The sequence below is a fragment of the Helianthus annuus genome, chromosome 9 (genome assembly GCF_002127325.2).
Source record: "Helianthus annuus cultivar XRQ/B chromosome 9, HanXRQr2.0-SUNRISE, whole genome shotgun sequence".
Classification (NCBI taxonomy): Eukaryota; Viridiplantae; Streptophyta; class Magnoliopsida; order Asterales; family Asteraceae; genus Helianthus; species Helianthus annuus.
Genome location: NC_035441.2, coordinates 178,593,634 through 178,613,435, shown reverse-complemented (window position 1 = coordinate 178,613,435; position 19,802 = coordinate 178,593,634). Strand labels below are relative to the sequence as shown.

General features: G+C 36.2%; 1 protein-coding gene and 1 long non-coding RNA gene across 3 annotated transcripts; one reads left to right on the top strand and one right to left on the bottom strand.

The window, feature by feature from the left end:
- The first annotated feature begins 11,896 nt into the window (after positions 1-11,896).
- On the top strand, positions 11,897-12,934 carry LOC110891134 (heme-binding protein 2). Its single transcript, XM_022138801.2, has 2 exons — positions 11,897-12,179; positions 12,323-12,934. Exons 1-2 carry the CDS (start codon positions 11,986-11,988, stop codon positions 12,753-12,755), a joined length of 627 nt encoding a protein of 208 aa, XP_021994493.1. The 5' UTR covers positions 11,897-11,985; the 3' UTR covers positions 12,756-12,934.
- Positions 12,935-14,284: 1,350 nt separating this feature from the next.
- Positions 14,285-17,079, bottom strand: LOC118482255. 2 transcript variants are annotated; one of them, XR_004868069.1, is made up of 5 exons: positions 16,675-17,079; positions 16,514-16,560; positions 15,739-15,847; positions 15,219-15,314; positions 14,285-14,429 (listed from the first exon to the last, which is right to left on the bottom strand). It is a non-coding gene; the product is annotated as an uncharacterized LOC118482255 (long non-coding RNA). The 2 variants fall into 2 exon arrangements; XR_004868068.1 differs by having other exon boundaries at positions 16,514-17,079.
- Between the last annotated feature and the right edge of the window lie 2,723 nt (positions 17,080-19,802).

Here is a 19,802-nt window from a genome sequence, read left to right as displayed (position 1 = left end):
GAAAGTCTGACCAGCGAGGATAAGATTACAACCCTGAACTATGTGTGTGGCCTCTAGACTTTTACCGTTAGCTAACTCTACGACATGTTTGGTGTTCAAAAGTGTTGGTGCGCGTTTAAGCAGTTGACTAACTTTCAGGGACATATAACTGGTATCCGCACCCGAATCAAATAATACAGTAACATAAAAGTCGTCGAGAAGAAACTTACCCATCACCACATTAGGATCATTCCTTGCGTCACCCTGACCCAGCACAAACGCTCGACCCCTGGCGCCATTATTTCCATCATTGTTTCCCCCGTTGTTGTTCTCATTGCCCTGATTATTGTTGTTGTTGTTCTGATTTTGGTTTAACTGGGGGCAATCCCGCTTGAAGTGGCCTTCAACACCACACTGAAAGCATCCCCTATTGCCTCGCTGCTGTTGTTGCTGCTGGTTTCGTGGAACTGGTGGTTGTTGTTGCTGGTTCTGATTCGCAGGTCGTGAGCTCCTGTAATCTTTAGCTTCATGACCCATCTTGAGACACCTCTGACAACGACCCTTGTTGCACTGGCCATTGTGGTGCCGGTTGCATGTGTTGCACCTTGGGAGGTTTCCTCGATATCCACCCTGTCTTTGACTACCAGAAAATTGCTGACCAGGGCTCTGGTAGTTATCAGTCTTCCGCTGCTGTGCCTGAGACTGAGCTGTAGCTGAACCCTTGCTGGAATCCCCATCCCATTTCCGCTTGTTGTCACTGGGAGTAGCGGAAGTAGTAGCATTAGTAGCACTGATACGTTTGGGCAGCTTGTTCTGTTCCACTGCCTGATCTGTGAGGCGATGAGCAAGACGTGTAATATCCTGGATATTAGCAAGGTTGGCCGATGTCACAAGACTTTGAATTTCTGGTACCAGTCCTTTGAGATACAACTCAATGCGCCTGATAGGAGGGTCCACCATAGTTGGACACAAGATGGCCAGCTCGTTCGACCTTTTCGTATATGCCTCAATCTCTGACCCCGTCATTTTCAAATTAAAGAACTCCACTTCTAACTTGTGGATGTCATCACGTGTGCAGTATTCCCTCTTGATTAGTTCCTTGAAATCATTCTAAGGGGTGGCGTTAGCAGCTGCCAACCCTAGCATCTGAACTTGCGCATTCCACCAAGTCAGCGCAATGCCTTCGAGAGTACCAGTGGCGTACTTCACCCTGCGAGCCTTAGGGCATTCACACATCTCAAATACGGACTCGAGCTTTTCAAACCAATGGAGGAGTCCAACTGCTCCTTCAGTGCCACTGAATGTGCTAGGACGACAGTCCATGAAAGTCTTGAAGGTGCAAACAGGTGGCTGAGCGTGCTGACCTGTTGTGTATAAGAATTAGGACAAGGTTAAACACAAGAATTGGTTTAGGAGTGTAGGATCTAAAGATCCTAGAGTGAGTTCGACTGCAGGGTATACCTCCTGCTTGTGCGGCTGCAAGTGCCGCAGCAGCTTGTTCGTTAATCAGAGCCGTCAACTGGGCTTGAGTCATGTTAATGCGTCCAGCCATGATCTTCATATCAAATGCAACATAAGTGAGAGAGGTTCGCGAAAAATGCGATGACAGAAGAGAGCAAGCACACAAGTGTTCTCAAGCAATAGTTGTTACGTTTATCTAAGCATACCATGAGCAAAGTTCTATGTAATCTAGCAAGTAGGCAATGTAAACATGAACAGTATTACCTATAGTGTTGAGTCTTGCACGTGGAGCGAAGCGTCGTTGTGGATCGTTGAGCACTGTACAGGTTATAGTCTGGTTTTAACAAAAACTTTTTCCCCTTATTAAAACCAAGTTCACTATAACCAATGGCTCTGATACTAATCTGTCACACCCCCAAAATCCACACGCGGAGTACCACCGCTTGGAGGCGTGACATGACCAGGATCAAGCCACCAATCATATTGAACAATGTAAGTAGTAAATGTAATTCAACCAAACAATATGAAAGGTGTTCAAAACAATAGTATAATTTCAAATGTTTAGCGGAAGCATAAATGTAAAACCCAACATAAGTAATAAGTTTGAAATGTCAAAAATGTTTAACATGGCATCCACGATCCATGTCCCACAACGACCGCGCCTCCCTGTGCAAGCTCCATGAGTACCTAACGACCTGCAAGGCATGTAACAACGAGTCAACAACAAAGTTGAGCGAGTTCACAGTTGGTTGTTTAGTTACAGTATTCGTTTCGTAAAAATCGTATGTTCGTGTTTTAAACCATGTATTGTATTAATTTGTATCGCGGTCTCCCAGACATGTTTGCGAAGATTAGTGGGGGTTTCCCATGTATCCTAGACTAGTAGTATTTGTATTTGTATCGCGGTCTCCCAGACATGTTTGCGAAGATTAGTATTCGTATCGCGGCCTCCCAGGCATGTTTGCGAAGATTAGTGGGGGCTTCCCATGTGTTCTAGTCTAGTTGTATCTATAGGTGTCCTTCCTAACCCGAGGACAGTGGTACGTAAACCAGTAGCAATGAAAGTACGAGTAATCATTCAATCCCATTCCCAACCCACCGGGAATCCCATGCCTTGGTAAGAGTGTGAACTCACCTTGGTTTGCTCGGTATGCTAAATTATGTACTCACAAGTAATCAGTCAAGTCCTATGGGATGCACGTATACATAATCAGTTTAAGTTCGTAACGATTCACATGCAATCTATGTCACAAAGTGTGTTTGGCGGTTAACATCATGCATCAGGTAAGCAGTTAATCATTTCCATGCAATTCATGTTCCACATAAATGTCCTTCACAGTTTATACTAACATGGTTATTCTTTAACATACTTGACAAGGTTAACAAACTTAACAGGATTAACATATATATCAGGAATAACAAGCTAACAGTGTTAGTTAACTAACAGCGTTAACAAACTAATAGAGTTATATACTTAACAGAGTGGCATACATAATTTAACAGAGTTAATAAAATTAACAGAGTAAATAAGCTTAACACAGTTAATAAACTAATTGGGTTTACATTCTTAATATGCATAACAGAGTTAACATACCAACAGAGTTATCACACTAACGGAGTTAACATACTAACAGAGTTATCACACTTACGGAGTTAACATACTAACAGAGTTATCACACTAGCGGAGTTAACATACTAACAGAGTTATCACACTAACGGAGTTAACATACTAACAGAGTTATCACACTAACGGAGTTAACATACAGAACTAGTGTTACGTATAGACCTTACGAGGAACCTTAAGTACTTACAGGTTCACGAGGAACCTTAACCTTCCTCGCTCGCTGAAGAACCTTAACCTTCCTCATGAGGAACCTTAACCTTCCTCATGAGGAACCTTAACCTTCCTCACTGAAGGTTCCCCAGGTACATGATCATCCTCATCAGTTACAGAACGCAGAACCCTAATCATATACCAGCAATTTCATAATCGACTGTTAACCCAGAAACATACTCTATCCTGATCAACACACGTAACAGCAAACATATAGCAGTATTATCATCAGATCATTACTAACATTTATTAATCAACCCTAATATCCTACTGTTTCACACGTCGACTAAATCATCATCAGCATGCTAAGATATATCGGTAAACATATTACAGTTGACTATCCATTTAAATCAAATGACGTAATCATTATTATGTTCTTAACAACAATACAAGATCATATTCTATATATATACGAACATGTATTCCACAATTCACAGAACTTTCCTCAATTAGATTCATGTATACGAATATGTATTGATCTACCCAGCAGTCATGTAACGATTAAACAATAGTGAAAACTAACCGAGATGTGGTTGCCGTCAAACAGAGAGAGGATAGAGCACTAGGGTTTTGTTTTAATGTGATTATGAGAGTTATATGAGGATCATACACAAACCTGTGTATATTCGGAACAAGTGGGCCGAACCCACTTGAGTTCTATTTTATTTTTGATTTGGGCTCTAAAGGTTTGAGTCAAGGAAAACAAATACAGGTTTTCAATAAATTAATTCTTGCACAAACAATAACTATCAATCATGATTCAAATAATTTAATATGACGTGCACGTGATTAAGCGTAACAACGCTAGTTAAACGATCATGGAATTAGGCATCGCTAACCTTAAAAGTTCGGATTGTCACATAGGGCGTCATCCTATCTTTGGATTTTTTTAAACAGTATAGTTTATAAGATATGTCAAGAATACGTAAAAAATTATAAGTTTGTTGTCGATGGATGAATTGTAACTAATTATCGATAATTTATATAAAACCTTAGGGATTTAAGTGTAATAATTTTAGGGACTAAAAAATAAATAGTGTTTAAAAGACCAAATTACCCTCATTTTAGGGGTCTTACTATAAATAAAGGGGGGGAGTTCTATTTTTTGGGTATCTTAAAATACCCCTCCCTCATGCATTATAATATAGTATAGATAGATAAGTTTAGGGCTAAAAAATAAATGGTGTTTAAAAGACCAAACTAGCCACATTTTAGAGGTTTTTCTATAAATAAAGTGGGGGAAAAGTTCTTATTTTTTGGGTATCTTAAAATACCACTCTCTCATGCATTATAATATAGTATAGATTGAATTTACACGTCATTAAAGGTAAAGCATCAATGTACAAAATATGTAAGCTATCTGTTACGTGTTATAACTTACAACCCTTTCAAGCAAAGGTACAAGTATATAAAGCATATATAAGAAACCTTAGAATGTGTTACGTGTTATAACTTAGACCATGTGTACTCGTTCTAAAATGAAGCGTTTTTTAATAAACAACGCCCGAGCATGCTCGAGCCACCGCCCCCAGGACGTTTTTAACCAAATTTTGTGAACGGCCTTGTTTTTAAAACACTCGAGCCCTTGTGTATTGGCCAATGGCTGTTTTAATTGAATATACTTTGCTTTAATAATTAAAAAATAATAATAATTGGGTAATTATGGGAGTGTCACGTGTCGAACAACGCCAAGGGTGGGGGCACTATCCCACTACGTCCATTTCTTCAAAACGCCCCTTTGCTGACTAGGACGACACGTGGCGGAAAACGCCCAAGAATGGGGCATTATTCACCATAACCACTACGCATGGTCTTATAACCCTTCTGTCTTTGTTATTTTAACCAATTATGCCACGTGATCCACCCATACACCTTTTTATGTTTTTGTTTATTTGTTCTCTTGTAACTTTAAAATATGATATTATATAAAATTCCGAATATACTGTGTGTGATAATGTACAAGTCATTGAAGCACAAACGTTCAAGTTGTCAACGGTCCTTAAAGGTTTTGTTTTTTATTGTGTTTTTTTCCTCTTAAAACTTTTAAAATATAATGTTTTATAAAATTTCAGTCTTGTCTTTGTGACATGATTGTTTTTATCAACAGTTTGATGTGAAATTTTTTTCCATGGGTGGATACTAATATATAAATCGTTGAAACTGGGGCTTACATATTTTAATACTCTCACTATGGTGCGTAAGTATCGCCAATTAGTTTATGAAGAAATAAAGTTTTTTTTTTGAACAATAAATTTTGGATCATTGATAGACTACTGGAGTATCATCGTGCCACCAGCGGAACCACCCGATCATATCCATTTTCATTAGGCTATAATGTCTATACACCAATTCAGAAGGAACCCCCCCTCCCCCCGGTTGTGGGAATCGAACAAAGAAAGTATTTAATATAAATTCTATCTTCTAAGCATTTTATTAATAAACATCTTAAATACACATTAATACCGTTAATTCTAAGAAATTTAAATAAACTAGTTTATAAAACCGTAATAAAAAGGGTTAATTATATGGATGATACCTCTAGTAAGGAAATATGCCGGTTTTGGTCGTATCTTCACAAAAATTATGGACTTGTTTATGGGTTTGCCGGCTCATAACATGTTGTGTTCTTTAGACTATACGAAGTGGGAGGGCATGAAAAGAAGACATTAAGCGTCATTTGGCAGTCACGTTAGCAAAAGGATGTGGTAAAAAAAAACACAGGGTAGCGTTGGGCGTGGAAAAGGCCTCACCTTTTTTTGTTAGTGTATAAAATAATTAAAAAAAAAACACCAATCACAAACCTTCTACCATAAATCACCAATCAAAATAACAATATGATTGTGTAATATTAAACACATTAACCTTTATAAAGATCAAATCTCAGAAAAAAGAAATGAAAAAAAGGTGGCAACCCAAACTGCTTTAATCAGAGCATTCACATCTATTCCACCCTTTTTTTCACCCTAAATTACACTAAAATACACTATATTTTCTCTCTCCTTTTCAATTAAATAATATATTTTTATACCTTTATCATTATCTTTTTTTAGGGCTGGTAATTGGGTACCTGTTAAGACACGATTAGACCTGTTTGACTAAAAAATACACCCTTTGACTTTTTTAATTTTTAAAATAATTAAAATTACAATGTTAGGATCTATCATTTATTCATCTTTGTACTTAAAACATAAAACTGTTTTATAAACATGAGGTAGAAAGTAGTTAAACGAGTCGTAATCATGTTTGAAACTTATGATGTGCGCGCCGTCAGAAACCTGTTAAACCTGTTAAGACACGATTTGCCAGCCTTATCTTTTTTCTCTTCTTCACTCACAACCACTTTCAAAATATATTAAAAAATTATAGGGGGTAAACAGTGTCTTTTCAAATATACAGATGAACAGTAACATTTTCTCTCTCCTCCACTCACAACCACTTTTTATACTCTTCATATTATAAAAACCTCACTCACATAGGTAAACTAGTCGACAAATACATTGTTATCTGATGATGTGTTCTCTAAGGTATATATAAACCAAAAAAAGTATAAAGTGATTTGCCATGCGCAGGAGAATGTGCTCCATCTGCAACTTTGGGTTTGCTTTTAGGGTGGTCACCTTCATCTTAGATGATGTGTTCTCTAAGGTATATATAAACCTTTTTTCTTTTTTACGAAACCTACTACTAAATAAACTCATCCTCCAATTTCAACTTCCGACCAAAAGTAGTTATATGACCAAAAAATAATGGTAATATATGCAAGTTACACCATTCCTCAAGTGGATAACTAGTCGACAAATACATTGTTATCTGATTTTAATTTTGTATATACTTTAAATTTAAATATAAAAATATATTAAATATAGGATTAAATAGTAATATAATTTCTTTTGAATAAAACTTCTAAAATGTTTACTTAAAATATATTTGGGTGATATGTCGCTTTGTTTTAGCGAGGTTTTTGAATTTTTATCCATTTAAACCATAAAATAGCAATTATAACCCAAATAAATTTTGTGATTTTAGCTAAAATTCGTCAATTTGTTTATGTCAGCTGTCAGCTCAGGTGCTCAGCTAGTAGAGATGGACAACAAAACTGGTATGGGCCCGTCAAACCGGTTTATACCTGACCCAATGCCATCAAAAAACGGTTTGAGCCAAACCCACATGCCGATTCATGTACCGGTTCGCAATTTCGTTTAAAAAACTAATTTGAGCCCGAACCGGTTCAGGGATTGATAAAAACCCGCTTTCATCAACTTTTCCGTCGGAATAATTTGAACGTTAATATAGCCGTCATTATTTCCCTTGGGGGTCATTTTTTACCCTCATTTTTTATTTTTTATTTTACACTTTTGCCCCCAATATGGCAATATGTTAGTATAAATATGTATTGGGATGTTTTCGTTACGTTAAAGAAAGGTCTCAAATGGCTTCATCAAATGCATAATTTTTTTTTTGGTTGTGGTCCATCTTCAAATTGTATGGTGGTTCATATGATGGCTAAGGTCATACGTAGTGAGGCGGTATGCCCCTGCATAGTGCCGGGCACACCGAAACGTGGAGCGCTATCAAAGCAAAATGGGTGGGTGGCGCGATAAATATAGTGGCGTTTTGAAATGTGATTTTGATTTTTTGACCGTTAATAAACGGTCATATTCTATAAAAAAAATTCAATTTATTTATTTTCACACTATAAATAACTCTCAACTCTTCCATTTTTTTATCAAATCATACTCAAATATTCTCTCATTCTCTATATATTTTTTAAAAAGTTTTGAAGCTACTCCCACCCTATTAAAAAAAAATGGTTCCCCGTCGGAAGACTCGTTCACCGATATTTACTGAAGATTTTTTTCACCCGAACAAGACGCGGAGGAGGAAGAAGCGGTTACGAGTGCATGTACTTTTGTGATACAAGCATTTGAGCACGTTCGGCCTACTCCCCCTCCACGACCCATCTTGCGGCGCACCTATATCTTGCGAGATCGTGAAGCCGCGAACGAGCGTTTGATGAGAGACTATTTTGATGCGACACCGGTTCACGGACCCAATGTTTTTAGACGGCGTTTTCGGATGAACCAAAGATTATTTTTGCGCATTGCTAATGATTTGGAAAATAAGTATGATTTCTTTAAGCAAAGAATGGACGCACGAGGATATTTAGGCTTCACCTCAATTCAAAAGGTGACATCCGCGTTACGTATATTATCATACGGAAACACGTACGACATCAACGACGAGTACTTGAAGATGGCGGAGAAAACAACCCGAGATTGCTTGAAACATTTTTGCTATGGTATTTTTTATTGACTTTTATTTATTTACTTACTTTTATATATTGATTTTTTAGTAGCTTACTAGTAAAACTTTTATATATTAAATTATATTTTAGGTATATGCGAGTTATATGGAAAACGTTATTTGAGAAATCCCACGTGGAACGACCTTCAACAAATATATGAGGTGCATCTAGAAAAGCATGGAATACCCGGCATGATTGGTAGCTTGGATTGTCGTCAATGGCGTTGGTATAATTGTCCAACCGCATGGCGAGGTCAACATACACGGGGTGATCAAAAAGGACCAACTTTGTTATTACAAGCTGTTGCGTCATACGACCTTTGGGTTTGGTCGGCCTTCTTTGGTGTAGCCGGGTGTTTTAACGATATTAATACAATAGAGGCTTCACCATTATTAGAGAGCTACATTTCTGGAACTATACCAAAGGCCGGTTTTCATGCTAACGGGAACGACTACGAGCATGGCTACTATTTGGGCGATGGTATATACCGGAGTATTCGATTATTGTTAAAACGTTTTCTGAAATGTTCGATGAGAAAAGAAAGTATTTTAAAAAATTACAAGAGTCTTCAAGAAAGGATATCGAGAGGTGTTTTGGGGTTCTACAGCAACGATGACATTTTATCAGAAATCCTTGTCGCATGTGGCATAAGGATAGAATACGAATGACCATGTATGCTTGCATCATTTTGCATAATATGATCATTGAGGATGATGGAAAAGCGATATGCCAAAACTATATTCCGGAAGATTTAGTCGAAGGAACCCAAGCAACAATGGAAGAGAGACTCGCAAATGCTCAACTATTGCGATCTAGGGAAATACATAACACGTTGAAGGCGGATTTGATTGAGCATGCTTGGGCGATTCGCCCAATTCGATACAACAATGACGACGAAGAAGATTCCGAGGAAGAAGAGGTTGAGGAATTCGAAGATGGGTACTTTGAAGACGAAGGTTTGGATGCCGGAGAAAACGAAGAGGAAGAAAAATATATTTTTTAATTGTAATTTTTTTTATTTAAGTGTAATGTTTTTTTTTTATTTTAGTGTAATATTTTTTTAATTTAATGAAATGAATTTTAATTTTATAAAGTTAGAAAATAAGTATAAAAAAGTAGAAATTAATAATTGAGTAATGATTAGACGGGGGCTTTATGACTACGGGCTTAAATGCATAACGCCCCATAACGCCCACCCGTACACGTGACGCGCCACGTGTCGCATAACGCCCACAAAGAGGCGTTATGACTACGCATGACCTAAAAAAGAAATCCGAAAATTTGGTGCAACTTTGATTTATGTGAAATGGCTTCACCACCTGTAGTTTTTTTCAATGCATTTATGGTTTTCTAATATTTTAAATATTAAATAAAATAGTGAATTTCAGTTATTTTTCTTTAGTTTATATATTTTTACAAATAAATATTGAAATAAATATACATTTTGGGGCTTTAGTTAAATCCCTTTCTTTTTTATGGCTTAAGAATCGATCTAGATTTAACTCTATTATGTGAAAGAATTTGGCTGTTTTACCATTGTACATGTTATAATCGCTTTCTTGGCTAGCCGTTTTAATGAAGTTCACCGTTCAAAAAAAATTTTGTGGTATAGGTTTAGGTCTGATCCAATTCGATTTGGATAAGTTTGCGGATATACACAATGAAAACCAATTTATTACCCGAACCGGTTTGGCAAAAAAAGAAAAAAAAAACATTTTGTCCATCTCTAGAACCTTTCGTATATGTCTTGGACCGTTTTGTAGAAGCCCATTTCTCAGAGTGCTGGTTTTTCTAAGCCCATTCGTATCTTGGGCCACTGTTCTCATAGCAAGTTTTGAAAGGTTTTGTACAAAATCGAATAAACCAAATATAATTGATTTATTTTTCTATACTGTGATGAACGAGTCGGTATCATTTGAACAACGTTGGTATCAGGACCGGTATTAATTGTTGTAGGCTTTTCAACATCCCGGTATATATTTCATCACAAACGAAGTTGTATTCTTAATACAAATTTCTTTTCAGTGTTCTTAATTGTATTGAGTGCAGTATCGTACAATGTGAAATCGAATGGATACCGTCCGAACAATATTGATACCAATAGTTGTATTCATTTTATGATGTACGATTGATCTAAAACACACGTCAATTGCTATATCAAGTATTGATATCATATCGGGAGTGTAAAAAACCTACTCAATACCAATGTCAATTGCTATATCGAATATTCATATCATATCGGAAGTGTAAAAAAACCTACTCAGTATTGATCAAAAGTTTAAGTAATTTGGATTTATTGGAATATTAAATTTATATTAGATAGTTTTAGCAATAACAAATACATGATATATTATCAACTACTACATTCACAAGTGTCGATGTCGACCAGGCAATAGTTCAGGCCCTTTATTGGGCTAAATGGGCGGCAACTTCAACATGCCTGGCACTTCCCTATTGGCCCAACAAATTTACGATTTTATCCCATTTAAAATTACGATTTTGCCATCAGTAAAAAATTATGTTTTTGCTCTCACTTAAAAATAAATTTACGCTTATGCTTCCAGCTAAATATTTCAATTTTGCCCCCGATTAAAAATTACGATTTTGCTCCGTTTCAATTTACAGTTTTGCCATTAGTTTTTTTCCCTTAAAAATACGATTTTCCCATCAGTTCAAAATTATGTTTTTACCCCCACTTAAAAATAAATTTACGCTTTTGCTCCCAGCTAAAAATTCCAATTTTGCCCTCGGTTCAAAATTACGATTTTGCCCCGTATAAATTTATAGTTTTGCCATTAGTTTTTTTTCTCACAGCCAAGTTACGATTTTACACTCAACTTAAATTTACATTTTTCCCATCGTTTTTGTTTGTTTTACTGGTGACATTACAAGTTTGCCCCCAGTGTAAAATTACAGTCGTGCCGGCAACTTCCTGGCACTCCCCCGTTGGTCCATTTCGTTTACAATTTATCCCCGAATTAAAATTATGATTTGGCCCTCAGTTAAAAATTACGTTTTTCCCATCGTTTTAATTTTTTTTTTACCAAAACTATAAGGTTTTTTGTTTTAATTGGTTTACTCGATTTAATTTTTTTTCGTGTCAAGGGGTTGCCTAACACTAGCTCATTAGTCCTGAAAAATTACAGTTTTGCCCTGAGCTCAAAATTACGGTCTTATCATCGTTTTTGTTTTTTTTCCTAGCAAAATTATAGTAGTCTTTTTTTAATTGGTTGAGAATTATTTGTTCATCGCCCCGCAACACGGGCGGGGCATCTACTAGTTTTATACAATATTAAAATGAATATTATTCATATAATTACGTTAAAAATTGGAATCATTATCCTTCCCAAACACTCCAAAACATAAAACCATTGACGGAACCAACCTTCTTCTACTCAGGAAGAAGATGAACTTCACCTTCTTTGCAATCATCACCATCCTCTGCACTTTAGGCTTTACTCACGCTTATGAATCTCCACCATATACCGTAATCCACGCCGAATCAGACTTCGAGATCAGACTATACAAAGACTCAGTCTGGATGACCGCACCCGTCAAAGAAACATCCTTTCGAAAAGCCACCAACGATGGCTTCCACAGGTCCCTCCACCCCCCCCCCCCCCCTCATAATATTATTATTACCCAGCTGTTTTATTATCTTTCGAATACAATTGCTCATAATTTGTATAATTAATTAAATGTATCCACAAAACCCTAACCTATAAACTGATATGGTTATACAGGTTGTTCCAGTATATAGAAGGTGCAAATTTAAACAATTCGCGTGTAGCGATGACTATACCGGTTTTAACAAGCATTGTTCCTGGAGCAGGGCCTCTTGATTCATCAGCATATGTTGTCCATTTCTACTTACCTGACAAGTTTCAAGCCACACCTCCACTGCCTCTGCCTGAACTTAACCTTAAACCTGATTCATGGACCACAACTTGTAAAGCGGTCCGCCAGTTCTCCGGTTTCGCGAGAGATAAGAACACGGTTGAAGAGGCTGGGAAGCTGGAGACCAGCTTGAGGGGGTCGGGATACTCTACGTCTTCGGCTAGTAACTTTGCGTACTCGATTGCGCAGTATAATTCTCCGCTTAAGTTTTTCGGGAGGTTGAATGAGGTTTGGGTGGATGTTGATGGTTGTGAGTCTGCTAAAGTGGCTGCATACTGAAGTTGTGTTGACCGTGGGCTCGGGTTTAGCCGGCTAGTGTCAAGGTCAGGATTACTTGACTGCTAACTTGTGTATATTATGTTGGTGGAATAATTATCAACTCCTTAATACCAATCTTATGTTCATATGTATTGTCATTTCATTACTTTCATATCAGTGTCCAGTTTATTGTTATTTCAGTACAAGTTCTGGAAAATGAACATGTATGCTGCTTGATAACTTACAAGTAGTAAATATATGAATGAATCAACTGTCACAAGCACGGACCCTAGGCTGGTCAACGTTTGGGATATACGTAGGATGGCAAAGATGCCACCATTTTTCCTAACATGGGCAGCGCTCAACTGGCACAAATAGAAGCAAAGCAAGAACAAAAAGGAAATAGTTTGAAAATATCACCCACTAAAAGTGTCACTGAGACATAATCTGATAGAAACTTGAAATTGATAGAATAATCGAATTCGATTCGAGGAGGATTAAATCTCCATTACAAAGGTATAAAAACCCTAATTTTATATAATAAACATAGACACCTAAAACGCTACCTTTTTTTTGGAAGGCACAGCACTGAAGTATTATAATAAGAAGCCAAAGCACTCTAGCAAGAAGCTAGAATGCTGCAGGAGGTACAGAACAGATAAAGCAAGACCCACAGAAACAACAAACAGAACTAAAAACATGACATAGGACTCTTGACCCACTCCTCCCAGCAAAGGTTAGAATGCTTAGACCTGTTCACCACCCATCTAAATAAATTGGAGATAATCTCGTCCCGAACATACTCCGTCCTCTTTAAGTTGTTAAACGTTCGGTCATTTCTTGCCTTCCAAATAAACCAACACGTAGAGAAGATGATTGCCAAAAGACACTTTCTTTCTGACATCCTAGCTGGCTCTGAAGCGCTATCAAACAAAGCATTGATGCTGTCCCAACCCGTAAGATCCCACCCGCACCACATCGAAACCGCACGCCAAATCCTCTTAGCATCCGTGCATGAAAGGAAAATGTGCTGAACCGACTCCCCCTCGGCACAGGAAGCGCAGCTATCGGAGGAGATCGAAATCCCTCTGGACACCAAATTAAGCTTCACCGGGATCCTTTTTTGAACTAGTCTCCAGGCAAAGCAGTTTATTTTAATCGGCATCCAGTTTATCCAGTTGCAAATAGCAAAGTCGCCTCTTTTTGGCACCTAAAACACTACCTATTCTACCCTATCTAACATAGAAGAAGATAAGATAATTAATTGCTAGAAAACGGCCCACTACTTGCTCCCAAAACCAATTCCTGCTAATAATTAAATGGGTCAAATACCCATCTGGAGCTGCGCACGAGAAGTGGGTCGACCCGTGACCCACGGGTTCGTATCATAATCTCCTTATCACTAACACAAAGTGTGTTCCTGATGAGAGACCGTAGAAGGAAGTTGAAAACGGAGAAAATCAGCATACTTTCTTGAATCAGACTATGATCTTGAAACTAGTTCTTGCTCTTTTACCCAAATCTTTGATATATTTGCCTATGAATTGCGGTTTGCACATTGTAAACAGAAAATAATCAAGGTAATTCTTGGAAATGTGCAGCTGAGTTGGTTCCGACAACCAAATTGAGCTTGTTTTTTCCTGCTATAGAAGTTGGGTTGCAGACGACCTGTATTACTGGAGGTAGCAATATGACCTGTATATTATGAATGAGCTTATTAAACGGGTCAAATAAAAAATTAGCTACAAGGGCATGTCTAACTAGTTTTATACCCGTCCGGTGGACGGGTGGTTTAGTGTCATTGTAACATAGGTATTTTTTCCTTGCATTCATTCTAAACAAAAACATTAGTTGTTTAAAATAGTGTTTTAGCATGAAATGCTTCAATCCAACCTATTATTAATGTTTCAATCGTTTAGATTGCGGCTTATCTCAACTGAATAAATCAAATGCCGATTCAACACAACCTTTGGTACATAACTAAAGATGATCCATCTCAGTCTCAAACTGAACCGTTTGACCCATTGTCAGACCCACCAAATCAACCAATCTCACATTGAGAAGTGCTTTTTATGAAACTGGCTCTTTCTATGTCGGTACATTTAGTGATCAAGTCAACATAATTTATGGCTTCTTGTGGGATAAGGCCTTCCATGAAAAACTTAAGCAGGTGAGATGTGTGTTGTTTGAAGTTCTTCCAAATGCATAAAAGTTAAAACATCTTAACAGTTTTTAAAACACTCAGATTATGATTATAATAATCTGGCTTTGTAATCATATTTAATGAAACAATAATTATAACTTATAATGTTCAAAAAACAATATATAGCATTATACCATCATCCTTGACCATCATGACAGATAATGAACAATACTAAAAGTATGCATTGACCCATGTCCCAAACACTGAACTTGAAGCTTAATACCAGAGAAAAAAAAAACAGTTGAATTTATTAACATAAGACTAAAAAATAAAAGAATTACCTGAAACCTAGTTAAGGCTTTCGTTAGGATAAGGCCAATGTTAAGTACTATCTGCCTCTTCATGAAAAACCAAAATTTTTGACACTCATCTGTCACCTGTGCGATATTTATGTTTACATTAGTTAGTAATATCCTATTATCCTCAACTTGATCATACCAAAGTAGACTCTAATAACACTACACAAATAAACTGAAAAACCACATCCATTTTGCATCAAAATCAAATGAAACTGAAACTATACAATCAATGAGCTAATTTACCTTATAATCACTCAGTGAACAGCATCACGCATGGCGAATAATCGTTATATGAAAAAAGCTGAGAAATGAATGCTTTGCTACTTTCACTTTATATAATAAGTCCAATTAACCTACTGATTATCCGACAAATCTTATGAAGAAAATGATAGAACAACAAAAAATTATCAAATAATAACTAATTTCAGTTTCAGTATTAATATACTACAAGTTCACTTGAACGTAACATAATCACACCACCAACAATTGAACGACGAATTACCTGAATCGTGAAGAGTGTCAAGATGAAATGACGCAGACGGTGAGCGGAGCTCTTATCACCGAAAACTGCCTGGAATCCGCTATCCAGGTCCACTTGTCATCCCCCCAACCTGAAATCAAAAGCCATAACTGCTGCAGTTAATTGGTTTACGTCAGCCTTCTCTGCATCATTATTTTTGGCTGCCTCAACCAGTTAAAAAATAAAAGTATACCCCAACAATCCATCTTGACCCGCTCAGATATTAAAACATTTTATGATGCTCTAGATGAAAAAGGTTTGGGAACTTTATACTTAGCGGCTCTTCAAAAAGCCACGCTTCCTTTCAAAACAATATATTTCGGTTACTTCCACAATAAAAAGGTCAGGAAGGTCAATACCCAAGAGCATGAGTTCACTCGATATTTTGTGAATATCATCACAAAATACTAAATCTATCTCGTAATACCCATATACGTGGTCATATTTCTTTCCTCAACATCAATTGACCTTGTTTAGTTTATTGTATAACTATTATGAGTCTTGTTTTTTTAGAAATATAAACAAAGAGCCAGCAAAAACATTGTTGAAGATAAGGTCCAGTAACACAATTCGTATCCATGACATTTTTAGAAACATTTAATATGTGAATACAAATTTATAGTATTATCAAGGGCTTAAATTCATAAAAAAAAAAAAAAAAAAAAAAAAAAAAAAAAAAAAACTTTTCATATATTTATAGATAAACAAATTCACATTATGTCTTATCTAAATGGTTACCATCTTTTTGAGTTTGTACCTGTTGCCGCTGCAACTACATGTATCCACCCAGAAGCTTCTTCTGGACTGCTTGTAATCAAAGTTTTATAACACAAATTGAACAACCCAAGAACGATAAACAGAAACGAAATTAAAAAACAGAAATCACAAGGGGCTAAAATGAACAAACCCTAATTATACCTGAGCATCAGACAAGGGCATCGATTTGAAGCTTTTGAGCCAATGATTTTTGAGAAAGAAACATCTTCGTCAATCGTATTGCAATAAAAAAAGCCTGGCAGAGGGTTCTTCACTTCAGCATTTCGAAATTATTATTCAACTTTTTTGGTGAAGAGTGGAAGACGCAATGGCGTATGGAGTATTGTTGGTGTTGATCGCCGATTAGGGTATAATGAGAATTGAGAAGTATCTCCATGTGAAGATAGCAATTAGAAACGATTGTAGAAGAGACAGGGATGAGGGTAGACGTGGGGTTGTATATAGGGTTGCGAAGATGTGAAAAACTGTACATAGTAGGTTACAAAAACCGATCCCCCGTTGTTTCCGATAATTGCTCCTATACATGAGAGAGGGTCTTCAACCCCCCTGAACTGCTCCTTCTAGAAGATAGAACAGAGGTTTCAAATTTCATATAGAACGTGGAGTTCCAACAATTTCGCACGGTCAAAGTGAAACCAAAATAAACTTCCCCATCTTTTCCTGAATTATAACGGTCAGGATTTAATCTTGGCTTGATCTAAGGGCTGAGATTGCATCTTGTTCCCCTTGACTTTAAGGGGAACATAAGAATATATAATGGGTCAAATAAGTTGAAAATGGCCAGTCTTCTAAATTGATGAGTTCAAGCATTTAAATGTATTGTTGTGATAATACTGATTTAGTAAATCATAACTAACACATTAACTATTCATTAATAATGAACAAAATAGTGTTAATGTGTCGACACAAGACGGGCGACACACGTTCCAACCATGAATGTGGTGTTCTGATTAACTTAAGCACAACATCAAAGTTGAAGAACTTGAGGACAAGGGTTGATGAACAATTGATGGCATATCGGTAGTGCCAAGGGCTGAACATATTAAAACAAGTTGAATTTAAATCTATTAAATTGTACAGATCTTTGTGTATTAAATACAAAATTATTTAAGGATTAAGGCAGGTGGGGGCGGTGCGTTATAGCACCGTGATACACAAATTCAACGCGTGATACAAGAACAATTCCCACCGCCACCTACTTTTTCAACGCGTGATACATCAAGACCGTGATAAAATCAACGTGTTACGGCTTGAGCGTGATAAATGGATGTGAGGGGGTGTGGGGGTTTATTGTTGGGTGTTGTTAGTGATGACCATTGCCCCCAAAAAAGGTTGTGAGTGATGGAAAAATGGTTGATGACATGGCGGAAATTGATTGGGTGCTTGTGAGTGATAAAATTATATCACTAGTGACCATCTCCACTCCCCTAAGTGATGTGTATTTAAACTAAGCTTTGAATCACGTAAACCTATGTCGGGTGGAGGGGGTGCCTTACCCCGCCTCCCTCGAGTAACATCGAGTTAAGTTTAGTATCACGGGAAGTGAGTAGTTGTGAGTTAATGGCTCTCTTCAAATTGAGTACTTTTGGGTCGAATTTGATTAATTGGGTGAAATAATTCTATTGGTCAGTTAATAGAGTACTTGTGGGTTAATCGTCCATTTCACCCTTAGATTAAAAAAAAATGGGTATTTTCCATGGTAAAATACTATTTATTTCGTGTTCTATCAAACATTCCCATCATAGAGTAGTTTTGTTTGGTGACCCCTATAGATTTCAGCACAAACAAGTTTAGAGATAAAAGCCAAATGAGTTAAAAAAATGTAATATATTAAAGATGTCGAAGATTAAAAAAAAATGTATGTTAAAAAAAGACAAGGTTTAATAGTGTGATTTTGTTAAAATACACTTAACCAATGAAAGTGTGATTTTGTTAAAAACTTAAAATACACTTAACCAATGAAAGTGTGATTTTGTTAAAATACACTTAACCAATGAAAGTGTGATTTTGTTAAAATACACTTAACCAAATGACATTCATTATTTATTTTTTTTTGGCAAAATTATCATTTTGTTTTTTTTCCCAAAGTTTACTTAAGTGTAAGTTTCTTATTTTTATTTAATGTTATATATCATTTAAACTTTACTTAAATGTATATGTGAAGGTGTATATAATTATGCTTTACAAAACTACCTAAAGATATTTAAAAAAGTTATTATATTATATCTTTCTATACTAATAAACAAAAATCCTTTTTGTACACATGTCATTCTCTGGTAATTTCTCATATTTATTTTTCTATTTATCTCTTCTGTAAAATAATAATAATAATAATAATAATAATAATAATATTAAACATCAATTTAAATAAATCTCTTTATCTCTTTTGTTTTCATAATTTGAAATTGATTTTCTTTTCAACTCTAAAGTTTCAATCTTTGGCAATAATTTAAGTCTACATGAAATTGATTTCTTTTTTAACTCTAAAGTTTCAATCTTTGGCAATTTAAGTCTAAAGTTTCAATCTTTGGTAATTTAATCCCTTTAATTAATTTGATTTTTTACTTCTAATTCAAAATTTTTCATCTTTTTCAATTTCCCTTTTAATTTTTTTTTAATTTCAACCCAAAGCTTTTCATCTTTTGCAATTTAATCTCAACACTTTTTTACTTTCAACTTTGGTCCCTATACTTTTCATCTTTCACAAGTTCTCCGTTTAACGTGTCATTCTAAATTTCCGAGTTAACACGCCGTAACGTGCGTGTGAGGTTCAACGTTTTTTCATCTATTTTTTTCACGTTTGACTGACCCGTCGCAGTGCATCTATTTCCCCATTTGATAGGTCCGTCGCAATGCGCGAGTCAGATATCGACTTAGTTATTTTTTTCTCGGTTTTACACACTCGCTCGTGATCATGTGAGAAACATTTGCCTAACGAATCCCCTGCCGCATTGCGGCGGGTGGTAATTCTAGTATACTATTAAAATAAAATAAATAAGTTATAAAAACATTATATTATATATACTATTAAAATAAAATAAATAACTAAAATATTGGTGTTTGTCGGGATCAAACTCAAGACGGGACCAGTTGGTTTTAAAGCAATAACCAAAGGATCGCAACGAACCAAAACGATACCGATTGAGTTTTCTATGTGCAATGAACCAAAACGATACAAACTGAATCACCACAGCATCACACAGAAAAAATGCCTCCCGTGGCGAAGCATGAGCTTACTACAACCCTAATTGTGTCCTAAGTAGAAGAAA

Excerpts from the sequence above, each read along its gene's own strand:
- LOC110891134 (XM_022138801.2), top strand. The coding sequence starts at position 11,986 with ATGAACTTCACCTTCTTTGCAATCATCACCATCCTCTGCACTTTAGGC. Across the intron at positions 12,180-12,322 it reads ACCAACGATGGCTTCCACAG|GTTGTTCCAGTATATAGAAG; the intron begins GTCCCTCCACCC and ends ATGGTTATACAG.